General features: G+C 47.9%; 1 protein-coding gene across 2 annotated transcripts in view; it reads left to right on the forward strand.

The window, feature by feature from the left end:
- LOC120909156 (glutathione S-transferase P 1-like) overlaps positions 1-22,859 on the forward strand; it is a 37,363-nt gene that overhangs the window by 4,062 nt on the left and 10,442 nt on the right. The window contains exon 3 of one of the 2 annotated variants that reach the window (XM_040320859.1): positions 11,419-11,525. In XM_040320859.1, the coding sequence (XP_040176793.1) occupies positions 11,419-11,525 (107 nt within the window). Of the gene's footprint in view, positions 1-11,393; positions 11,526-22,859 lie in introns of both variants that reach the window. The other variant, XM_040320858.1, reaches the window with a different exon arrangement.

The following is a 22,859-nucleotide window of genomic DNA, read 5'->3' on the forward strand; positions in this document are numbered from 1 at the left end:
AAAAAAGCGCTGATCGCCGCCATTGGTAGTAAAAAAAAAATAAAAATGCAAAAAAACTATCCCCTACTTTGTAAAAGCTATAAATTTTGCGCAAACCAACCGATAAACGAATATTGCAATATTTTTTTTTTTTTTTTTTTTTTTTTTTTTTTTTTATATAAAAATAGGTCGAAGAATACGTATCGGCCTAAACTGAGGATTTTTTTTTTTTTTTTTATATATATATGTTTTTTGGGGATATTTATTACAGCAAAAAGTATTGCAATTTTTTTCAAAATTGTCGCTCTATTTTTGTTTATAGCGCAAAAAATAAAAACCGCAGAGGTGATCAAATACCACCAAAAGAAAGCTCTATTTGTGGGGGGGAAAAAGGACGCCAATTTTGTTTGGGAGCCACGTCGCACGACTACGCAATTGTCTGTTAAAGCGACGCAGTCCCGAACTGTAAAAACCCCTTGGGTCTTTAGACCGCATATTGGTCCGGGGCTTAAGTGGTTAAAACGCTTCAGTGTGAAAGGGGTCTAACACAGGGCTCGACAGATCCCGGTCGCCATGGCGACTAGAAATGGCGTCCTGGCGACTTGGCTTGGAAGGTGGGCAAAAAAAAATGTTTCTCCGGACTAGGCCGAGGCCGCGGCCTCGCCTAAAACATCCTACTCGCCGCGATCCTGGGAAAAGGATCGATCGCGGGGGGCCTGTGATGTCTGGTAATTTTTTTTATCCTAACACCCTAGAGAATAAAATGGCGATCGTTGCAATACTTTGTCACACCGTATTTGCGCAGCCGTCTTACAAGCGCACTTTTTTTGGGAAAAAATGTCACTTTTTTTAAATTAAAAAAATAAGACAACAGTAAAGTTATCCCCTTCTTTTTTTTTTTTTTTTTAATATTATGAAAGATAATGTTACGCCGAGTAAATTCATACCCAACATGTCACGCTTCAAAATTGCGTCCGCTCGTGAAATGCCGACAAACTTTTACCCTTTAAAATCTTCATAGGCGACGTTTAAAAAAAAATCTACAGGCTGCACGTTTTGAGTTACAGAGGAGGTCTAGGGCTAGAATGGTAGAGCGAGAGCAATAAATCGCAGCGATACCTCACATGTGTGGTTTGAACACCGTTTACATATGCGGGCGCTGCTCGCGTAGGTGTTCGCTTCTGTGCGCAAGCTTGTCTGGACGGGATGCGTTTTCTGGCTCCTAACTTTTTTAGCTGGCTCCTAGATTCCAAGCAAATTTGTCAAACCCTGGTCTAACACCAAGGAGCACTGCAGTTAGCTATTTCCCACATTTTTAAAGGATTGCAGTCCTGTAATGGCTACTAAAGATAATGTATAAGGGGTAGTAATGCATGTCAAAATCTCAGTAAATACTCCCAGGCAGTCAGTTTCCAGACCCATCTCTTTTCTATGCTCTGATCGGAAGAAGCAGACAAAATCCCAGGTATCCTCAATGGGCCATAATCGGTAAGTTGGATAGTCGTCGCCCCCCCTCCAAAAGCGGTTATGCCGCGTACACCCGAACGGTCCATCTGATGAGAATGGTCTGATGGACCGTTTTCATCGGTCTACACACCATCGGTTAAAGAAACGATTGTGTCAGAACACGGTGATGTAAAACAGAACGACGTGCTGAAAAAAACGAAGTTCAAGGGCCATCGTCCTGCTGAAAGGTGAACCTCCCCCTAGTCTCAAGTCTTTAGCCGACTTTAAAAAGCTGTGTACACACGATTGGATATCTGATGGAATCTAATCCGATGGATTTTCTCTTCCATTCATAGACGGACACAGCATCCTTTGACAGTAGGGTTATATCTGCTTCCCTTTAGGAGAGTTTAGGCAGAAAAAAAGCACTTTAAGTGTTAACACATTCCTCAGTGCAGCTCCTCCCAGTGGGCGTGGCCCCCGGGTATAACCCACACCCTGCTCTAGCAGTCTCAGTTTTTTCCTGCCTAACAGGAGAGGTCAGGCACTTCTGGAGTCCTGTACTCTGGAGATTTTTTTCTTGCAATATTTTTTTTTTTTTTTTTTTTTTTTCTCTCGCTTTTTATTTTGTTCCTGCATTTTTTAATCCTGTGATTCTTCTATCAACAGCCGACTGGGTGACAGGCTGGGTCTTGACTCCTGTAGTCCCCCCATGTTCGGCCATCGAGCGTGTGCCGGCCCTTAGCTCAGCTTTGGGACAGCCACGACATGCCCCGTTGCTCCAGGGGCGTCCGGGAAACATCTTGTTCTAGGGCACACATATGACCGGTCTTTTATGGCTTTGTCATAGTGTGTCTGGCCGACAGCCATGCCGTTTAGCGGACGTTGGTTCTGTCTGGTATACCTCCAGCCGGTGGTCGCAGGATGGGTAAGTAGTGGCCCCTTACTCAGGTAAGTGGTCTGGCTGGAATTTTCCCCTGGGAGGTCGACTGAGGGCTTGCCCTGCTTTCCCTCTCTCTCCCTTATTCCTCTCCCTCATTTCCCATTTTTTTATTTTTTTTGGGGTCTCTGATACACCTGGGCTTGTGTGCATAGCGGGGGCTGAGTGTGTTCACTGCAGGGCCCTGTGGTGTTCACTACAGGGCCTTTTTGTGTGCTATGGTGACTTTGTGCTGTACTGTTTTTTTGCTGTCACTGTCTTTTTAAATGCGCAACGGCCGCCATTTTGCCGGAGTCCCGCTTTACATCGCTCGGCGGCCATTTTCTTGTAGTCCAGGACTTTTTTACACATTCGGCGGCCATCTTAGAAATTGTTTGGCCTCGTGTGGCCGCTTTAGCGCTGCAAATTACACAAATCTCCCAGACGCAGCACAGCCGACTTCTCTGCACACTTGGGCTTCCCTCAGACCGTGCGGCACCTGGGTGAGGTGGTGAGTTTCCCTGGGGGCCCCCATACTCTGTAAGGCTGGGAGGTGACCGTGGGTGACTCTGCTTTTGCTGTTAGGGGACACAGCGGGGGGGCATTGGGAGGCCTGGACAGATACTTCTCCCCTGTAAGCCTGTGTTAACCCTTGCTGCCCCTCCCCCTGCCACATCTGCTATGCAATGTCGGTGACATTTTTTTTTCTTGCCAGTTTGAAGCGACTGGTGGCCGGATGGGGGGGCGGTATATTGGCGCCCCCCTCCCTGGCCTGCTTCTGGGGTTATCTGACACTGTATTGTCAGATGATGCGGGCTTAACCCACGTGCACAGTGAGAGCGACTCTGAATCAGGGTCGGTTGCTGTTTAGAAATGTTGGAGCTATTTTTTTTGCAGGCGTGATACTCAGTACTTGAGGATGGGGCAGGGGCACCTGCTGTGCCAGTCCTTTTTGGGTCCCGCAAACCACCACGCACTGACAATGCTTTCCTTGTGTACCTTTTTTTTTTGGGACAGTAAGAGTTTTTGCTTCCGACCCGTTATCCCTTTGTGGAGGACCTTTTTAGTAAAGTGGGTCTCTCCTCCGTCCATGGACCCTCCCGTGTCCAGGTGAGCCAGCATGTGAATGGGGCTCCTGCCTTTGAGGACCCCGCGGATGGGAGAATGGAGGCCTTGGCCTGCTCCATTTTCGCGGTAGGGAGTTTGGCTGTGAGACCGGTTTTTGGCCGGAGCTCTGGTGTCACGGACTCTGACTGTACGGGCATCGTTTTTTTTTTTCCTGCAGGAGCAGGATGCTTCCGAGACCTGCAAGGACCTGGCTGAACAATTAGTTTGTGGTCTTAGAATTTGTTTGTGAGTCGGTCCTGGTTACGCTCTTGCTTTCCAGGGCTTCCGCCTATACGGTGGTACTGCGCCGCCTTGTGTGGCTGATGTGCTGGTCTGCGGACTAGTCCTCAAAGAAGGCCTTGGTGGATGGCCTTTAAGGGTGAACGGTCCTTTTGGGACTTCCCTGAATGGCATCATTGAGGATGCCACAGGTGGTAAGAGCATGCTGTTCCCACAGTCTGGGAAAGGGTTGGGGACCTCGCCATGTGCAAGGACCCTCCTCTACTACCGCCAAGCCTTTTTTTTCGCCCACCCTGAGCGGTGGGGGAAGGTTTACAAGGTGCTAAGACCCCCGCTGCGGGGCAGCTGCGCACCTGGTACCGCAAGCCCAACAAGTCTGCGGACATACCTGCTTTCGCCTGAAGGTCTGCCCCCGCCCGTGTCTCGGGTGCGGGACTGGCTTCGCAAATTCGTGGCTCGGTGGAGGTCTCTCCTCTCCGACCGTTGGGGTTGCGAAGTGGTTTCCTCGGGGTACAAGATGGAGTTTCTCTCTTGTCTACCAACAGGTTTTTCCCTCCGGCCTCTGGCGTTCGCCGGTTGGCTCTGTCAGGGACTGTCCAGGATCTTCTGGTCAGGGGAGTGATTGTGCCAGTTCCCTCGATTGAACGGTCTCAAGGGTTTTACTCCAATCTGTTTGTAGTCCCCAAGAAGGACGGGGTCTGTCCCATCCTGGACCTCGAGGCCCTCGTTTGTTTTGTCAAAGTGCAAAATTTCAGGATGGTGTTGATTCGCTCGGTAATAGCGGCACTCCATCAGGGGGATTTTCTGGCGTCCTTGGATGTCATGAACACGTACCTGCATGTTCCCATATGCTCAAGGCACCAGAGATTTCTGTGCTTTGCGTTCAGGGAGGTCAATTTTCAATTGGTGTCCTTCCTGTTGGGCTTGGTGTTGGCACCACGGGTTTTCACCAAGGTGCTCGTCCCGATACTGACCCGGCTGTGACAGTGGGGGTTTGTTATCATGGGATGTCTGGACGACATTCTCCTACGAGCTTCTTTGAACTCAGAATGGGTGGAGGACGTGTCAGACTCTCCAAGAGTTCGGCTGGCTTCTGTATTGTCCAGAAGTCAGTGTTGATCCTGTCTGAGGGACTGGAACACCTGGGACTAGTCCTGGATTCCGCCGGGGCGGGAGTTTTTTTTTTCTTTTCTTTTCTTTTCTTTTTTTTTTTTTTTTTTTTTTTTTTTTCTCCTAAAGGAAAAACTTCAGAATCTGCTATGCAGCAGTTGCCAACCCAGAAGTGGTCATCTCTGCAATTCTGCAGGAGGGTTCTGGGTCTGTTGGTGGCCTCTTTCGAGGCGGTTCCGTATGCCCAATTCCACACCAGGGTACTACAGAGGGAACTGCTGTCACGTTGGGACAAGCTTCCGTCATCTCTGGATTACCAGATTCAATTGAGTCAACTGGTCATGTCTCGCCTGGTGTGGTGGCTGGTGCTTCGGGCCGGGAAGTTGTTGTCTGCCGTGCCACTGGACAGTGGTCACGACAGATGCCAGCCTCTCCGGTTGGGGAGGGGCGTTTGGGGCACCTAGTCAGCCCAGGGGCGCTGGACTCAGGTGGAGTCCCGCCTACCGATCAATATTCTAGAGCTCCGAGCAATCAAGCTGTGCCTTGCCAGGTGGTCCCTGGATCTACAGGGCCGACCGGTCAGGATCCAGTCAGACAACGCCACGGCCGTGGCGTACGTCAATCATCAGGGAGGCACACGGAGTTCTGCTGCAACGACGGAGGTCGCGCACATCCTTCGGTGGGCCGAAAGGTCCGTTCTGGCTCTATCGGCCATGTACATTCCAGTAGTACGGAATTGGAAAGCCGACTTCCTAAGTCGAACTGCACTAGACCAAGGAGAGTGGTCTCTCCACCCGCAGGGGTTTCAGGGTCTGTGCCAAAAGTGGGGCACTCCAGACGTGGACCTTCTAGCGTCCCGCCCCAACTGGAAGTTGCCACGATCATGGCCAGGTCAAGAGACCCATGGGCGGACGCGTCAGGCGCGTTGGTGGCTACTTGGGGTCACTATCGCCTATTTTACACCTTCCTTCGGAAGCTTCTTTCTTGCCTGCTGCGCAGAGTGGAAGCCGAAGGGATTATATCAATCCTGATTGGCCGCGTCGCTCCTGGTATGTGGACTTGGTGCGTCTAGTGGCAGACGCCCCCTGGCATCTTCCCCTGGGAGATGATCTTCTGTTACAGGGTCCGATCTTTCACCCTGTTTTAGAGCCACTGGCTTTAGCGGCATGGCTGTTGCGAGCCAGGGGCTGAAGGACCGAGGCCTATTGGGCTCGGTGGTCTCTACCGTGCTGCCTGCATGGAAGTCTACCTCACGTAGGATTTGCCATCATGCGTGGAAGGCCTACATCTCTGTGTGTGAGGAGATGAAATGGCACACTCGTACATACACGGTGTACAGGATTCGGCTGTTTTTACAGCAGGGAGTGGATCAGGCTCTCGCCTTAAGTACGGTTCGGAGTCAGATTTCTGCTCTGGGTGTTTACTTTCAGCGACCCTTGGCGTCGCACTCCTTGGTGCGTACGTTTGGTCAGGGGGTCTGGCATGTGGCCCCTCCGGTGCGCCCTCCACTACACCCATGGGACTTGAATTTAGTCCTTTGGTGCTTCAGGATGCTCCCTTTGAGGACATTCGGGAGGTTTTTTGTTGACTGTCACAAAAGGTGATTTATTTCTGGTAGCAATTACCTTAATCAGACGAGTGTCTGTCTGAACTGGCAGCCTTGTCTTGCAAGGCTCCCTACTTGGTCATCCATAAGGATGAGGTGGTGCTGCGGCCGCAGCCGTCTTTTCTCCCCAAGGTCGTTTCGGCTTTTCACATTAATGTGGACATTGTTCTTCCATCCTTATGTCCTCGGCCGAAATGCCAGGAGGAGGCCACTTTACATCCTCTGGATGTGGTTCGGGCCCTACGAGTGTACTTATCTGCTACGATTCCGTTCCGGAAGTCAGACTCACTGTTCGTGTAGGTGGCTGGTCCTACAAGAGGGCCTGGCAGTCTCGTCGGCCACCATTTCTAGGTGGATCTGACGGATTGTGCTTCAGGCCTAAGCCCTGAAGGGGCATGCGCCTCCCTTTCGGGTTATGGCGCATTCGATCGGGGCCTCTTGGGCTTTCCGGCATCATGCCTCTGTTACAGGAGTGTAAGGCAGCGACCTGGTCGTCGATCCACACTTTTTCAAAGTTTTACAAGGTGGATGTGTGTGCATCTTCTGATGCCTTCTTCGGCTGCAGGTGTTACAGGCGGCAGTTTATGGTTGGAGTTTCTCTGAGCAACTTCGGTTTTGTTTGGGGTGTAACCTGGTTTGCTGTGTTTTCCCACCCCTCGAAATTTTTTGACACTGCTTGAGGACGTCCCTACTGTCAAAGGATGCTGTGTCCGTCCTATGAACAGAAGAGAAAATAGGATTTTTGTACTCACCGTAAAATCCATTTCTCTGAGTTCATAGACTGACACAGCACCCACCCCTCCTTTGTTTGTACTGCTTGTTACTAACTGAGGCTGCTAGAGCAGGGTGCGGGTTATACCCGGGGGGGGGGGGTCCACGCCCCCTGGGAGGAGCTGCACTGAGGAATGTGTTTAACACTTAAAGTGCTTTTTTTTTTTTTTTTTTTTTTTTTTTTTTATTTATTTTTTTCCCTCTGCCTAAACTCTCCTAAAGGGAAGCGGATATAACCCTACTGTCAAAGGATGCTGTGTCTGTCTATGATCTCAGAGAAATGGATTTTAAAAATCCTATTTTTTCATCGGATATCCGATGAAGCTGACTTTCATCAGTCTTGCCTACACACCATCAGTGAAAAATCCGATCATGCCAAAACGCGGTGACGTACAACACTGACGAGCCGAAAAAAACAAGTTCAATGCTTCCAAGCATGCGTCGACTTGATTCTGGGCATGCATGGATTTTTAACCGATGGTTGTGCCTACTAACTTCTTTTTTTTTTTTTTTTTTTTTTTTTCCCCATCGGTTAAATTTAAAACAAGTTGGCTTTTTTTTTTAACCAATCGTTATATAACCGATGGCGCCCACACATGATCGGTTTGGACTGATGAAAACGGTCCATCAGACCATTCTCATCAGTTTAATCGATCGTGTGTACGTGGCATAACTGAACAAAGCCTAGCCTTTACACTGATCAGAGTTTGCCTATAATGGGTATGATCATAAAGTGACATGGGGAATAAACTGCCTACTCCAGGTCCAAATACAGTGGGGATCGAAAGTTTGGGCACCCCAGGTAAAAATTTGTATTAATGTACATAACGAAGCCAAGGAAAGATGGGGGGGGGGGGGGGGGAAATCTTCAAGGCATCAAATTACAGATTAGACATTCTTAAATGTCAAAAGTTAGATTTTATTTCCATCATTTACACTTTCAAAATGACAGAAAACAAAAAAAATGGCATCTGCAAAAGTTTGGGCACCCTGCAGAGTTAAAGCGGGGGTTCACCCTAAAATATCTAGAGACTGTTAGTTTTATCCAGCATACTGTTGACATCAACAGTATGCTGGATTTTTTTTTTTTTTTTTTCCGGTCTGTACTTACTTTTTCCGTCGTTTTCACCCGGGTTCTCGCTCCCCCGGGAAGTAGGCGTTCCTAAGCTCTGCATAGATGGATTGACGTGCGCGTCATCGCCTTTCGAAAATATCCGAGGGGGACTCGGCACTTTACGGCGCCTGCGCAGTCAGCTCTACACGGCAGGCGCCGTAAAGAGCCGAGTCCCCGTCGGATATTTTCGGAAGGCGATGACGCGCACGTCAATCATCTATGCAGGGCTCCTCGTTGGGGGGGAAGGAGCGACACGCCCACTCCCAGCAAGGAAGAAGACCCGGAAGTGCGGCTGAAGACAGGTAAGTGTACACATTAATAAAAAAAAAATAAAAAAAAAAATGACAACGCTACAAGCCTTTAAGGCTAGAGATAGGTTAGCAAAAAAGTTAATTTTGAGGGTGAACCTCCGCTTTAATATCTTGTACTGCCCCCTTTGGCAAGTATTACAGCTTGTAAATGCTTTTTGTAGCCAGCCAAGAGTCTCAATTCTTGTTTGAGGTATCTTTGCCCATTCTTCCTTACAAAAGTCTTCCAGTTCTTTGAGATATCTGGGCTATCTGTCACGCACTGCTCTTAAGATCTAGCCATAGATTTTTCAATTATGTTGAGGTCAGGAGATTGTGAAGGCCATGTCAAAACCTTCAGTTTACGCCTCTTGATGTAATCCCCCCGTGGATTTTGAGGTGTGTTTAGGATCATGATCCATTTGGAGAAGCCATCCTCTTTATCTTCAGCTTTTTCACAGATGGCATCAAGTTGCCATCCAAAATTTGCTGAATTTTTATTGAATCTATTTTTCCTTCTACTCGTGAAATGTTCCCTGTGCCACTGGCTGCAATACAACCCCAACGCATGATTGATCCACCCCCATGCTTAACAGTTGGACAGAGGTTCTTTTCATTAAATTCTGTGCCCTTTCTTCTCCAAACGTACCTTTGCTCATTCCGGCCAAAAAGTTATATTTTAATCTCATCGGTCCACAGAACTTGTTTCCAAAATGCATCAGGCTTGTCTATGTTCATTTGCAAAGTTCAAACGCTGATTTTTGTGGTGAGGACGTAGAAGAGGTTTTCTTCTGATGACTCTTCCATGAAGACCATATTTGTACAAGTATCTCTTTATAGTGGAATAGTGTACCACAACTCCAGTGTCTGCCAGATCTTTCTGGAGGGATCGTGCAGTCAAACTGGGTTTTGAATTGCTTTTCTCACAATCCTGCGAGCTGTTCTGTCGGATATTTTTCTTTGTCTTCCAGATCTTGCTTTAACGCTTTCACGCCAAACGTACGCATATATGCGTCCTCTGCTTTTGGGGGTTATACCGGGATGCTGACTGCAGCTGCAGGCATCATCCCGGCACCGTTGTTTAGAGCTGGCGATTGGCTATACAGACATAACAACCGATGCTGCTAAAAGCTGCTCGGTTGTTATGCCGGAGGAGCGGGAGGGGATCTCCCACCCCTCTAGCCACTCTGACCGGGCCTCCTGTCCCACCGGGAGACCCGATCCTCGATCCGGCGCAGACTGAAACTAAGCCGTAAACGGCTTTGATTAGTCTCCGCAATGTAAACACGGAAGCGACGTCATGACGTCATTTTCGGGTTTCTCGGCTGCCAATGGCGCTGGATTTAAAGTACACAGTATTCAGAATCGCAGTTTTCGGCGATTTCAATACTTTGAAGTGCAAAGACCCCGATCCCTCCATAAAGAGTACCTATTACTGTCACAAGGGATGTTTACATTCCTTGTGACAGCAATAAAAGTGATCAATATGTGAAAAAAAAAAAAAACACTTGCGCAACAAAGAAAACGCATACGGAAGTCGCGCCCCCATATGAAAACTGTGTTCAAATCACACATGTGAGGTATCTCTGCGATTGTCAGAGCGAGAGCAATAATTCTAGCTTTTTTTAGGTACCGTAGTTTGTCGCCATTCCACGAGTGCGTGCAATTATAAAGCGTGACATGCTTGGTATCTATTTACTCAGCGTAACATCTTTCACATTATGCCAAAAAATTGGGCTAACAACATTTTTTTTTTTTTTTTTTTTTTTTTTTAATTCATTAGTTAATTTTTCCCAAAAAGTTGCGTTTAAAACACTGCCGCACAAATACCGTGTGACATAAAATATTGCAACAATCGCCATTTTAATCTCTAGATTCTCTGCTAAAAAAAAATATATAATGTTTGGGGGTTCTACATAAATTTTTAGCAAAAAATATGGATTTTAACTTGTATACACCAAAATGTCATAAATAGGCTTAGGCATGAAAGGGTTAACTTCCACTGTTCCTGATTACTGCCATTTCTTAATTACATTCCGAACCGAGGATATTGACTTCTGAAAACGCTTTGCGATCTTCTTATAGCCTTCTCCAGCTTTGTGAGCGTCAACTATTTTCAGTTTCAGTTTTTCTAGACAACTGCTTAAAAGAACCCATGGTGCTGATTGTCTGGGCAAGGTCAGATGAGTCTGGGCATTTAAAACCTTTGAGATTGACATCACCTGGTCTTCCCAGACGATGATTGAGAACAATCCATGACACTGGCAGGTCTCAGCTTTGCAAAAGGGGCAGTGAATGCTATAAATTCTGCAGGGTGCCCAAACTTTTGCAGACGCGTGTTTTTTTTTTTTATTTTTTTTTTCTCTGTAATTTTTAAAGTGTAAATGATGGAAATAAAACTTTTTTTGGACATTATTAGAATGTCTAATCTGTAATTTGATGCCTTTTGGAGATTTTTCCATCTTTCCTTGGCTTCGGTATGCACATTAATACAAATTTTTACCTGGGGTGCGCAAACTTTCGATCCCCACTGTATTTGGCAAGAGCTTGGCAATGATGTCTTGGTCACAAACAAGTTCATTTATCTCACACTTGTATCCTGCTCCACCTCAGACACCCACTTTTTTTCAGGCTGCTTCTGCTAACATTTCTAGGGCCAAAATTGCCATTGTAAGGGTTGGCAGACATTCCCACCCAAAATCTGGGTCCTGTATAAGGACTTTACATTCTTGCAGAAACTGTCATTTATTTTTATTTTTTTTGTTTAAATTATGCATGGCACTCCACTTAAGATTTTTGGCAATGTATTTTCAGCAAATCCTTAATGTCTTTGTCTCAGGTCGCTGTGAAGCCATGCGTATGCTAATGGCTGACCAGTGTTTGGATTGGAAAGAAGAGGTGGTGACATTTGATACTTGGACGAAAGGAGACCTCAAAAAAGAAGCTGTAAGTTTATTATCATTTGGCTTTACAACACGAGGGCAGACGGTTCAGTTACAATACAGGAGGAATTGGAGGGCCCTGCTCATTAGAGCTTACAATCTAGAAGTTTATCAAAAGGATTCCTATTTTCATGGTGGGGATTCGGCACAAAATTTTTTTTTTTTTTTTTTTGCAATGGTAGACGTAGTGAAGAGCATGTGTTAGGCTAGCAAAATACATTTTGGGCTTTTTTTTTTTTTCTTTTCACATGATTGGGTATAAAGTATACATTTTTTCAAAGTGAAAAGCCTCTACTTTAGTTTCACCCGTGCCGCTAAATGGCATTTCTCAAAGTTCATGGATGGGTGAGTAGCACTTCTAAGCAGGGTGGAATTTATTTAAATCATTTTTTCCCCAGTCGTCTTCCAAGTCAGCCCTTGAGAGATGGAGCTCCTCCTCACAATTTAGGAAACACGTTGCCAATAATTTTTTCCTCCCTTTAAGAGGCGGTCCCTCAGGTCCCTGGTCAGTCTTAGTGTTTCCTCCGTCCGGAGGAGACATGTTGCCAGAGGACCTGAGGGGGCTCCATCTCTCAAGGGCTGGCCAGGGCAGGGGTCCAGCTGGGACAGCGCTGTGTGTAAAAGCTGCGGGCGCAGCCATACACAAAAACGAGCAGGGGAGCCTCAGAGCGGCAGGGGGTCAGGTGACCTTACCAGGAGCCGTGCAGCGTGAGCGGAGGACGACGGTGTATGGCCATGGGCAACCCTCGATGTGCAGAGGTGTCCCGGTTTGGGAATTCTTCTGTGCCCAGGCGTGGAGTAGGCGCCATTTCCTCATCCCCTTGGCGGGGGGCGTGTTCCTTCAGCTGACACCGCTTGACCCGGAAGACGCAGGCGCGTCAATTCCGGGGCGGGGTGACGTCATCGGCGTGCGCCGGGGAGCTGGTCATTCCCCTTAAAGGCGCGGGAATTTCAAACAGGCCGGCGGTGCTATACACGTGCGATACGGCTGCAGGGGACAGCAAAGACGCCACAGTGTGCCAGGATGCTGGAAGAGGATGACATATCGTCGGGCCAGGCTCCAGGAGGCGAAAGCACCAGCAGGATGCAGGTAGGCACCAGTGTGGTGGCCTTTGTATTCATTTATATGGGACAGCAGCTAGTGGTAGTGGCACTAGCTTAGCTGGGGCTCACAGGGGTAGTGTCACCGGGTGTGCACTAGAAATGATGGTGGAATGTAGTCTCACCGCCATGGGGCCCCTGTGTTTGTCTTTTATACAGGTGAAAACACCAAAAGAGCCAAAGCCCATTCCCAAAAAGCGGTGTGCTAAGTGTAATACCAAGATGCCTGTGGAATGCACTGAACCGCTATGCCAGACTTGCATGGACAAGCTGGTACAAAAACAATCTGACGCAGTTTATGCAAACATTTTTGGATCCGTGAGGGAAGATATGGCTAACACCTTTAAGGATCTCAAAAAATTTATCTCAGAAGTCAAAACCCCAGTAGTTCCTTCTGGAAGTCCCTCTCCCATGGCCTCTCCCAGATCCGAAGTCGCATCGGGGTCACATGAGTCTGTGAGGGAGCGAGCAGGCAGCAGCGCAGCTAGCGTTTTGGCCAGCGATGACTCTGAACCAGAACAAGAGGAGGGGGGTGAAGAAAGAAGAAAGGCACCAAATTACAAATTATCACTAGAAGAAGTGGATGATTTACTTGGGGCCATTTATGAAACCCTGGAAATTGAACATGAAAGGGAGGAACCTTCCAAGCATGACCTAATGTATCAGGGTCTGAGGAAGAAAAATTCCAAGGTGTTCCCAGTGCATCAGGTGATGTCTGACACCGTAATTAATGAATGGAGAGATCCAGAGAAAAAAACATTCTTTGCAGCAAGTCACAAAAAACGTTTCCCTTTTAGTGACGATCCAAAAGAAGTTTGGAACAAAAATCCAAAACTGGATGCACCACTTTCAAAAGTGTCCAAAAATTCTGCATTGGCTTTTGAAGACATGGGTCATCTAAAAGAGGCTATGGACAAAAAGGGTGATATTATCCTAAAAAGAGCCTGGGAGACAAGTGTTGCTAGCTTAAAACCAGCGCTAGCTACCACCTGTGTTGCAAGAAACATGGAATTTTGGCTAACCCAGTTACAGGAACACATTAAAAACGGTACACCTAGAGAGGAAATCTTGAAGACACTTCCAGTACTCTCTAAAGCGGTGGGTTATATTGCAGATGCTTCTGCAGAATCCGTAAAACTGGCAGCAAGGTCAGGTGGACTAGCCGTCGCAGCTAGGCGTGCGATTTGGATGAAGACCTGGACAGGTGACGCTGCATCCAAAAATAGACTTTGCAATTTGCCTTTCACAGGAGACTTGCTGTTCGGCTCAGGCTTAGATGAGGCTTTGGAGCGAACAGCGGATAGGAAGTAGTCCTTTCCTACGGAAAAACGAAAATTCCAACAAAAAAGATTTTTTCAGGGGAAAAGAAATCGACCACAAGAGGGGAAGAAAGAATTCCCAAAGAAAAATTGGACAGGTCAAAAGGGAAACCAAAAGAGTAACCCACTCTTTGGCGCTGCTAACACAGCCGCCAAGCAATGACAACCAGATGCCAGTAGGGGGAAGACTGGCTGCCTTCCTACCTCAGTGGCAAAAGGCGACAGCCAATCAATTTATTTTAGAAATAATCGCAAAAGGTTACTCGCTGGAGTTCAGTTGTCATCCTCCAGAGAGATTCTTATTAACGAAGCTTCCCAGAGATTCGGAAAAAGCAAAAGCTCTTCCTCTGTTGCTGGGGGAAATGGTGGATCAAAATGTCCTTATCCCAGTTCCAGAGAAGGAAAAAAGAAAGGGTTTTTACTCTCACGTATTCATAGTCAAGAAGCCCTCCGGGAAGTTCCGTCTAATACTGAATCTCAAACCTTTGAATCAATCGATTCAATACAAAAAATTCCGTATGGAATCCATTTTTTCTGTCAAGAACATTCTGCAACCAGAAACATTCATGGCGACCATGGATCTCAGGGACGCATATCTTCACATTCCAATCAGAGAAGAATCCCAGAGATATCTAAGGTTAGCTGTAGAAATAGACGGGAAGGAATACCACTTCCAAAGCAGAGCTCTTCCGTTCGGGCTGTCCTCATCACCAAGGATATTCACCAAAGTGTTGGCAGAGGTTCTAGCCCCTCTAAGGTTAAAAAAGATGACAGTAATTCCTTATCTGGACGACCTACTGTTCGCAGCTCCATCAGAAGCACAGCTGATAAGGAATCTCAACGAAGCTCAACGGTGGTTGAAATCCCTGGGTTGGATCCTAAACTTGGAAAAGTCAAACCTTTGTCCCACCCAAAACATTCGGTTTCTGGGGTATCTACTCAGTTCTACAGAACAGAAAACATTTCTTCCACAAGAAAAAATTCAAAACCTCATCACGAGAGTAGGTTCCATTCAGAACAATCTACCGATCACAATCAGAGAACTGATGTCGGTTCTGGGACTGATGACGTCATCGATTCCGGCAGTCCAGTGGGCAAAATTTCACCTAAGACCACTTCAGATTTTTCTCTTAAAGAATCAAAGAGGAGATCTGGACAAAGCTGTGTTGCTCCCAACATCAGTAAAAAGATCGCTATGGTGGTGGAGAACCCACACAAATCTAAACCAAGGTCTGGCTTGGTCATTCCAGGTATCCCAGAAGTTGACCACGGATGCGAGCAGTTGGGGTTGGGGAGCTCACCTGGCGGGGCAACCTGCTCAGGGCAGATGGTCCCCAGAAGAAACCAAACAATCCTCAAATTGGAGAGAGCTCATGGCAATAGCCAAAGCCATGGAGGTTTTTCAGAACCAGCTGAGGAGTCACCACATCCTGGTACTGTCAGACAATGCCACAGCAGTGGCTTATCTAAACAAACAAGGGGGCACAAGAAGTCCCTCTCTAAGTTGCATCTCCAACCAGATATGCCGGTGGGCAGAAGGGAACTTACTTTCACGAAGTGCAGTTCACCTGAAAGGGGAAGACAATCAAGTGGCGGACTTCCTCAGTCGCCAGGAGATCTCCCAGGAGGAATGGGCATTACATCCAGAGGTTTTCAAAGAGATTACAGTCCGCTGGGGAGTCCCAAGTGTAGACCTGTTTGCCTCGAGAAAGAATACTCAGGTGAAGTATTTCTTCTCTCTAAACCAGCAAGACCATCCGCTGGGAATAGATGCTCTCCAGAACCCCTGGAACTTCAGGATGTGTTATGCCTTCCCTCCAGTTCATCTGATCCCAAGAGTGATAAAAAAGTTTCTTCAAGAACAAACGAAACTCATACTAGTTGCACCATACTGGCCCAAGAGAGCCTGGTTCTCCCAGCTCCTCAGTCTCTCAGCGGAAGAACCATGGCTTCTACCTCACAGGACAGACCTGATGTGTCAGGGTCCACTAACCGGCCTAAAGCAAGAAAATTTCAAGTGGGCGGCCTGGTTACTGAAGAGGACCTTTTAAAATCAAAGGGACTCTCAGAAAGGGTAGTAAAAACGCTTCTGAGTGCCAGGAAGCCGAACACCAGAGCCATCTATAGAAAGGTTTGGAGAAAATTCAACAGTTGGTGCACAGAGAATCAAAGACAGAAAATGGACACTCCAACGGTCCTTGAATTCTTACAACAAGGCGCTGATAAAGGGCTAGCGCTCAGTACACTGAAGGTACAGGTGGCAGCACTTTCAGTGTACCTAGAAAGGACACTACAAAAGGACCCTTTGGTCTCTCGGTTTTGCAGAGCATTGGCAAAACATAAAAAAACCCAAAATTAGAAAGTGTCCCACATGGGATCTATCGGTGGTGCTTAGGGGGATTATCAAAGGTCCATTTGAACCACTTCAAGAAACATCCTTGAGATTACTAACCTTAAAGACAGTTTTTTTCTTGTGGCCATTACCACGGCAAGAAGAATTGGAGAAATTCAAGCCTTATCAGTAAAAGAACCTTTTTTAAAGATCCATGATGATAGAATAGTTCTTCAAACTGATCCGGGATTTGTGCCAAAAGTGGCATCAACTTTTCACAAGTCCCAGGATATTGTGTTACCTTCTTTTTGTACTTCTCCAAAAAACGACAAGGAACAAAATTTAAGTTTTTCTAGACGTCAGACGGTGTCTACTTCAATATCTAGAAGTAACCAATGAGTTTAGATTATCAGATAATTTATTTGTGTTGTATGCCGGCCAACAAAAGGGCAAACAGGCGTCCAAAAATACGATCGCCAGATGGATTAAGGCAGCTATCCTGGAGTGCTACAATGTGATGGAAAAAACACCTCCAGAAGATCTTAAAGCTCACTCTACAAGAGCTTCAGCAGCCTCGTGGGCAGAAAAAGCAGGGGCCACTCCAGAACAAATATGCAAAGCTGCAACATGGTCAAGATTTTCGACTTTTGTACAACATTACAGGCTGGATCTGATTTCCAGCCAGGACCAGGCTTTTGGGAGGAAAGTCCTCCAGGCTGTTGTCCCGCCCTAGATCTGGTGAGTTCTTGATTATCCTCTCAAGGGCTGACTTGGAAGACGACTGGGGAAAAAGCGGAGTTAGATTCTTACCGGTAACTCTGTTTCCAGTAGTCTTCCAAGGCAGCACGATCCCACCCTTAAATGTCTAACCTTGTGGGGTTGTGTATTCTATATAATTTCAGATTCCGGCCTTCGGTTCTCGGGGATGACTGACCAGGGACCTGAGGGACCGCCTCTTAAAGGGAGGAAAAAATTGGCAACGTGTTTCCTAAATTGTGAGGAGGAGCTCCATCTCTCAAGGGCTGCCTTGGAAGACTACTGGAAACAGAGTTACCGGTAAGAATCTAACTCTGCTTTTTTTTTTTTTTTTTTCTTTTTTTAAAGAGCAACTGTCATTTCTGTCCCGCAGCAGATCCTCCTCTGACCCACTGTTGATTTGCCAACAGTCCCATTCACTTTAATAGGACTGTTGGTGATATGGCAGCAACACAAGGTGAGGCATGTGGCGGCAGCAAGTGAGTGGATGCGGCGGCAGCAGGTGAGTGGATGCTTGCTAACAGGCACTGCTATTATGGATCTGAAATGACAGGTGCACTTTAAATGTAAGGCCTTATTTTTGCTGGTAGTTAGAATCTTTAATATTTGCCAACCAAATAAATGTTTCCTATTTTAGAATAAGCTGTCGGGTTAGTAAAACGGCGATATCAACTGATTCAATCATAGTTTGCAGTGTACATAGATTTGCAAAACCATGGTGTAACGGTCACCACCGTTTACGACCTTCCATCCCAGTTACGACCTTCCATCCCAGTCACGACAGCTTATCTGGCACACAGACAAACCAGCAGGCCTCCCATTTCCCAGAATAACGAGACTTGCTCCGTGTTCTCTGGTTTCAAATGAAGACCATTTTAATGGTTTCTTCTCAGTCTTATATACAGTACAACCATGTGACAGTATTCAAAGGGACAATGAGATCTCCACCCCCCTAATCACACACTAAGGCTAATTACTTAAACATTCTAGACAGGTCGGCACCGGCCTATAATTATGTCTAATCACTGCACATTCCTTAATTAACAGCGTAACAAACAAACCCATCACACACTGAGTTCCCTAGGCAGACGTTTCGTCTCCGCATGCAGCTTGACACCTCTGAGCATCAATAGGTTTTAGACAGTGTTATCACACAATTAAAGGCCTTCCAATAGCTAGCCTTATTTAACATATTGACAGTCTTCACAGAGAGATGAGTCACTATTGACTGGTTGGGGTCACAATTAACCAACATCTTGCAGTGTCTCAAAATCCTGCAATATGAACTATCAGTGATGTCCCATCTCTTGTAATACATGAATTATGATTCACTTGCCACCCCATGCCCAAAGGGCACAGAGTGGACTCGGACCCAAGAGTTATCAGTGACGCTGACACAGGAGTATCCTCCATCCTCACCAAGTCTTTGGGTGTCACGGGTCATTCCGTTACACATGGGATAAAGGAATATTCCTGAACTTTGTTTTATCTCATGGTTACTGTGAAATTGTGTGAATGCATCAATGCACTGCATGTTATCTCAGCTTGGATTTATTGAATATGGGTTTATCAAACATGTACATTTTGCAGCATATACAGCCTCATGCTACTTAAAGCTCTATTTTTTGCTTGATAAACTAAATTATGTGATTGTGAAGGGGTGTTTGTTAAAAATAAAAAAAATGCTTTCCTCCACTGTGCAGCTCGTTTTGCACAGAGTGGCCCCAAACATCTTCTGGGGTCCCTCAGCCACTCTTGCAGCTCCTCCCTCGCACCTAGGACAGTGATGGCGAACCTTGGCACCCCAGATGTTTTGGAACTCCCTTTCCCATGATGTTCATGCACTCTGCACTGTAGTGGAGCATCATGGGTAATGTAGTTCCAAAACATCTGGGGTGCCAAGGTTCTCCATCACTGACCTAGGAGAAGCGCTCTCCCGAGGGGGTTACCTTGCAGGCGCGCTCCTGAGTCTATAATTTCCGTCCATAGACACGAATACCGGACGAAAGCCAATGGCTGCACTGCTATCTGTCCAATCAAGAGCCGAGACCCCATGGAGATGAGGACGGAGCATTCCTGCTGAGGAGATGATGGGGCTCAGGTAAGTCAGGGATCGAGAAATCCCAGGTGCCAGGTCGCCATTGCGACTAGAAATTTCACCCTGGCGCCTGGGCTTTGATCAGTGACAGGTGCCTCTGCTACAGGGCGGGTTGCGGGGTCTTGGTCGTAAACATGATTAGTGGTGGAAGCGGGGATGGTGCAGGAGGAGAGCGGCACAGTATCGCCTGACACGGCGGGAGGAACGAGTGGCCAGCAGAGTGAAGTCCAGCTGGGGATCCTCGGCGGTCTGTCATCCCCACTGCTGCTGTCGCCCTGCCCCAAGGTATTGCGGGAAGCGACTCAAGAACATCTGGGACCCGGATTCGGTGGTTTCCCAGCGCCGGAGCGCCCTGCTCCTCTGACTGTGTGAGAGGGGATGAGCACTGGAGACGAGGGTCAGTGCCGTTGCCAGGAGTTTGGTGTGGGCTGCACCAGGTGACACCTATGGGCAGCATCACCGCTCGCTAATACTACTCATCGCACAGTTCTCGCCCCTACACAGCGGAGCGGACCGAAGCCGCCTCCCTCTCCTCTCTGTTTACTAAGGAGGAGGGGGTCCGAGGGACACACTCCGCTGTGCCTATCCACCAAATCCGGGTCCCGGATGTTCTTGAGTCGCTTCCCGCAATACCTTGGGGCAGGGCGACGGCAGCAGTGGGGATGACGGACCGCCGAGGATCCCCAGCTGGACTTCACTCTGCTGGTCACTCGTTCCTCCCGCCGTGTCAGCCGCTGCTGTGCCGCTCTCTTCCTGCTCCATCCCGCGCTGTTCTGAGGTCTGTAAATGATTTTATGTAGTCCAAATAGACATGTGCTGGGGGGTGCTATGGGAGGTAAGGGGGGGGGGGGTCTTCATTGATGGGGGGGGGGGTGGGTCTTCATTGATGGGTGGGGGTCTTCATTGATGGGGGGGGGGGCCTACACTGTTGGGGGGCCTACACTGTGGGGGGGGTGCACTGTGGGGGGCCTACACTGTGGGGGGGGTGCACTGTGGGGGGCCTACACTGTGGGGGGGTGCACTGTGGGGGGCCTACACTGTGGGGGGGGTGCACTGTGGGGGGCCCACTGTGGGGGCCTACACTGTTGGGGGGGGGGGTGCACTGTGGGGGGCCTACACTGTTTGGGGGGGTGCACTGTCGGGGAGCCTACACTGATGGGGGGGGGGGGGGTGCACTGATGGGGAGGGGTCTGCACTGTGGGGGGTGCACTGATGGAGAGGGGTCTGCACTGTGGGGGGTCTACAATGATGGGGGGGATCTGCAATGATGTGGGGGGGGGGGGCTGCACTAATGGAGGGGGTCTGCAATGACGTTGTCTGTACTTGGTAAGGGGGGCTGTACTTGGTGAGGGGATCTATACTGCGGGAGGGGGGTCTGGACTTAGTGGGGGGTCTATAGTTAGTGGAGGGGGGACCATAGTTGGAGGGGGGGGGTGATACCAACCCTAGTGCCTAACTTTTTTTAGCTGGCTCCTAGATTCAAAGCAAATTTATCAAGCCCTGAGGTAAGTAAAACTGGGGGTCAGTTACTGCCAGGTGTTTTTTTCACCTTAATGTATAAGATGCATTGAGGTGAGAACACAAACCTTTACAAATCCTTTAATGTATCTTAAATAGAAAACCTTTTTTTTTTTATCATTGTCTTTTATCCACGGTCTGAATGTTGGCTGACCAAGCGTCTGCTTTTTGTCAAAAGGGCGTGTGCATGATTTTGTCTAGCATACTAACGATCTGCAAATTGTCGTTTGTCAAACACGAACGTAGTGACGTACTATGAGGAATTTCAGCTATTGAGTGCCACCCTTTGGGCCCCTTCTGCTAGTTTTGAGAATTGATTCCAAGCATGCGTGTTTGTACTTTCACATTTTTGTGACTGATTTGTGTACTGGCCATCCGAAAATCTAATGTGGAGCTGTCGTTTGACAAAAATTTGCTAGCATGTCATCCAAAATTTGTTGTTGGGAAAACAATTGTCAAAAGGAGCATACTAACTGTAAGCATTCCCCCTTCTGATTTGTGTGTGTGTGTGTGTGTGTGTGGCTTTAAAGTGTTTGGGTGTATAATATACTACAAACTTTTGCTGCTTTTGTTCTTCAAGCATTTAGATTGCTTTCTGGATAAGACCGAACACCTTCACAGATTAAAGCTGTTTTGCCAAATCCTTAAAGTGATGCTAAAGGATTGTGTTATTTAGAAGTCATACTTGCTTCCACTGTGCAGCTTGTTTTGCACAGTGGCCCAGAACACTGACTTCTGGGGTCCTTTTGGCAGCTCCTCCCTGCGTCTGATGACCCCCCCCCCCCCTAGGAAAAGTGCTCTCCCGGGGGGGGGGGTACCTTGCGGGTGCGCTCCCGAGTCATTCAGCGTCCATAGACACCGAATGTGACCCGGGTCCCTGGCACCAGCAGGAGCTAACGGCTGCACTGCTATCAATCTATCCAATCAAGAGCTGGGACCCTGTTGAGAGGCGAAGCGCGTCACCAGCAAGCTAATTCTGCAGCTCGGGTGAGTAAAATCGGTGGCGGGCAGTGACGGGACTTATTGCAGTTTCTTTAGCACTGCACCTTGACACACCTAACCTTTAATTTTACGGGCCCTAGCCATTCATTAACTCGTGCAGCTGTGCTTGGAAAGTCTGAGGTTGGGGCCTACTCCCAGGGATCCGTGGCCAACTTGACCCTCTCTGTCCCCCGGCATATGCACCAACTTGACAATACTGCTATTTCACCTCCAGGAGCCTTGGTACAATGCCCCTGATTCCCCCAGTATGTCACCTTTCAAATCCCAGAAGGCAGCAGCGGCGAAACTTGCACAGTACCACCAAGAAGGGGAGGACACGGTGGAAGATGACGCCCCTGAGAAGGCGGGGGGGAGAACGAAGAGCAGGAGATACTGACCATTCGCTTGAAGCAATTACTCTATGCAGAATTTCCCTTACAGCGCAAATTGAGGAGGTAAAGGTAGACATTTCCCTTTATCAGGCAAGATTTTCAAAAGCTCAGAGATCGGGTGACAGAGACCAGACTGAGCACGGTGGAAAACGCCATCCCACCCCTACAAACATCTTCAGACCGCATGCAACAGCAAATACACCAAATTCTCGCTAAACAGGATGATATGGAGGACCAGCTTAGAAGATGCAATTTATGCCTTATAGGTCTACCAGAGGGAGCCGAAGGTAAGGACACCACCACATTCTTGGAGCAACTCCTAATCGACACCTATGGTAGAGAAGCCTTCGACACCCCCCCCCCCCCCCCATGTTTGCAGTAGAGTGAGCACATTGCATGACAGGGAGCCCCCGCACATTCATAGCCAAACTCCTCAACTACAAGGACCGCGATGCAGCTTTGAGAATGGCGAGAGGGAAAGGTAACATCCCTATGGGAAATGTTGGTGGCAATTTTCCCTGACTTCTCGGCAGAGGTGCAGCGCTGCCGCCAGAGTCGCACAGCCGTGCAGTTCCCTGAAGCTGCATGGAATTTCCCTTGCAACCATCCACTCTTGGAACGTCTTGTGCCACACGCAGCGAACTCCCTGATGTGATCTGGGAGTACAAAACATAAACCCCAGGCATTTGCTTTACAGGAGTTCATTTATTCATGCCCATTATATCTTTTTAGACCCTACACACTATTTCAGACCACATTGCCTGCAGGAGTTCTGGGGATATAGAGGTCCTGCCAGCAACGTGCACTGTGCAGCAAGACTTTTCCCCATACACCACCGGGA

The sequence above is a fragment of the Rana temporaria genome, chromosome 8, assembly GCF_905171775.1.
Source record: "Rana temporaria chromosome 8, aRanTem1.1, whole genome shotgun sequence".
Lineage (NCBI taxonomy): Eukaryota > Metazoa > Chordata > Amphibia > Anura > Ranidae > Rana > Rana temporaria.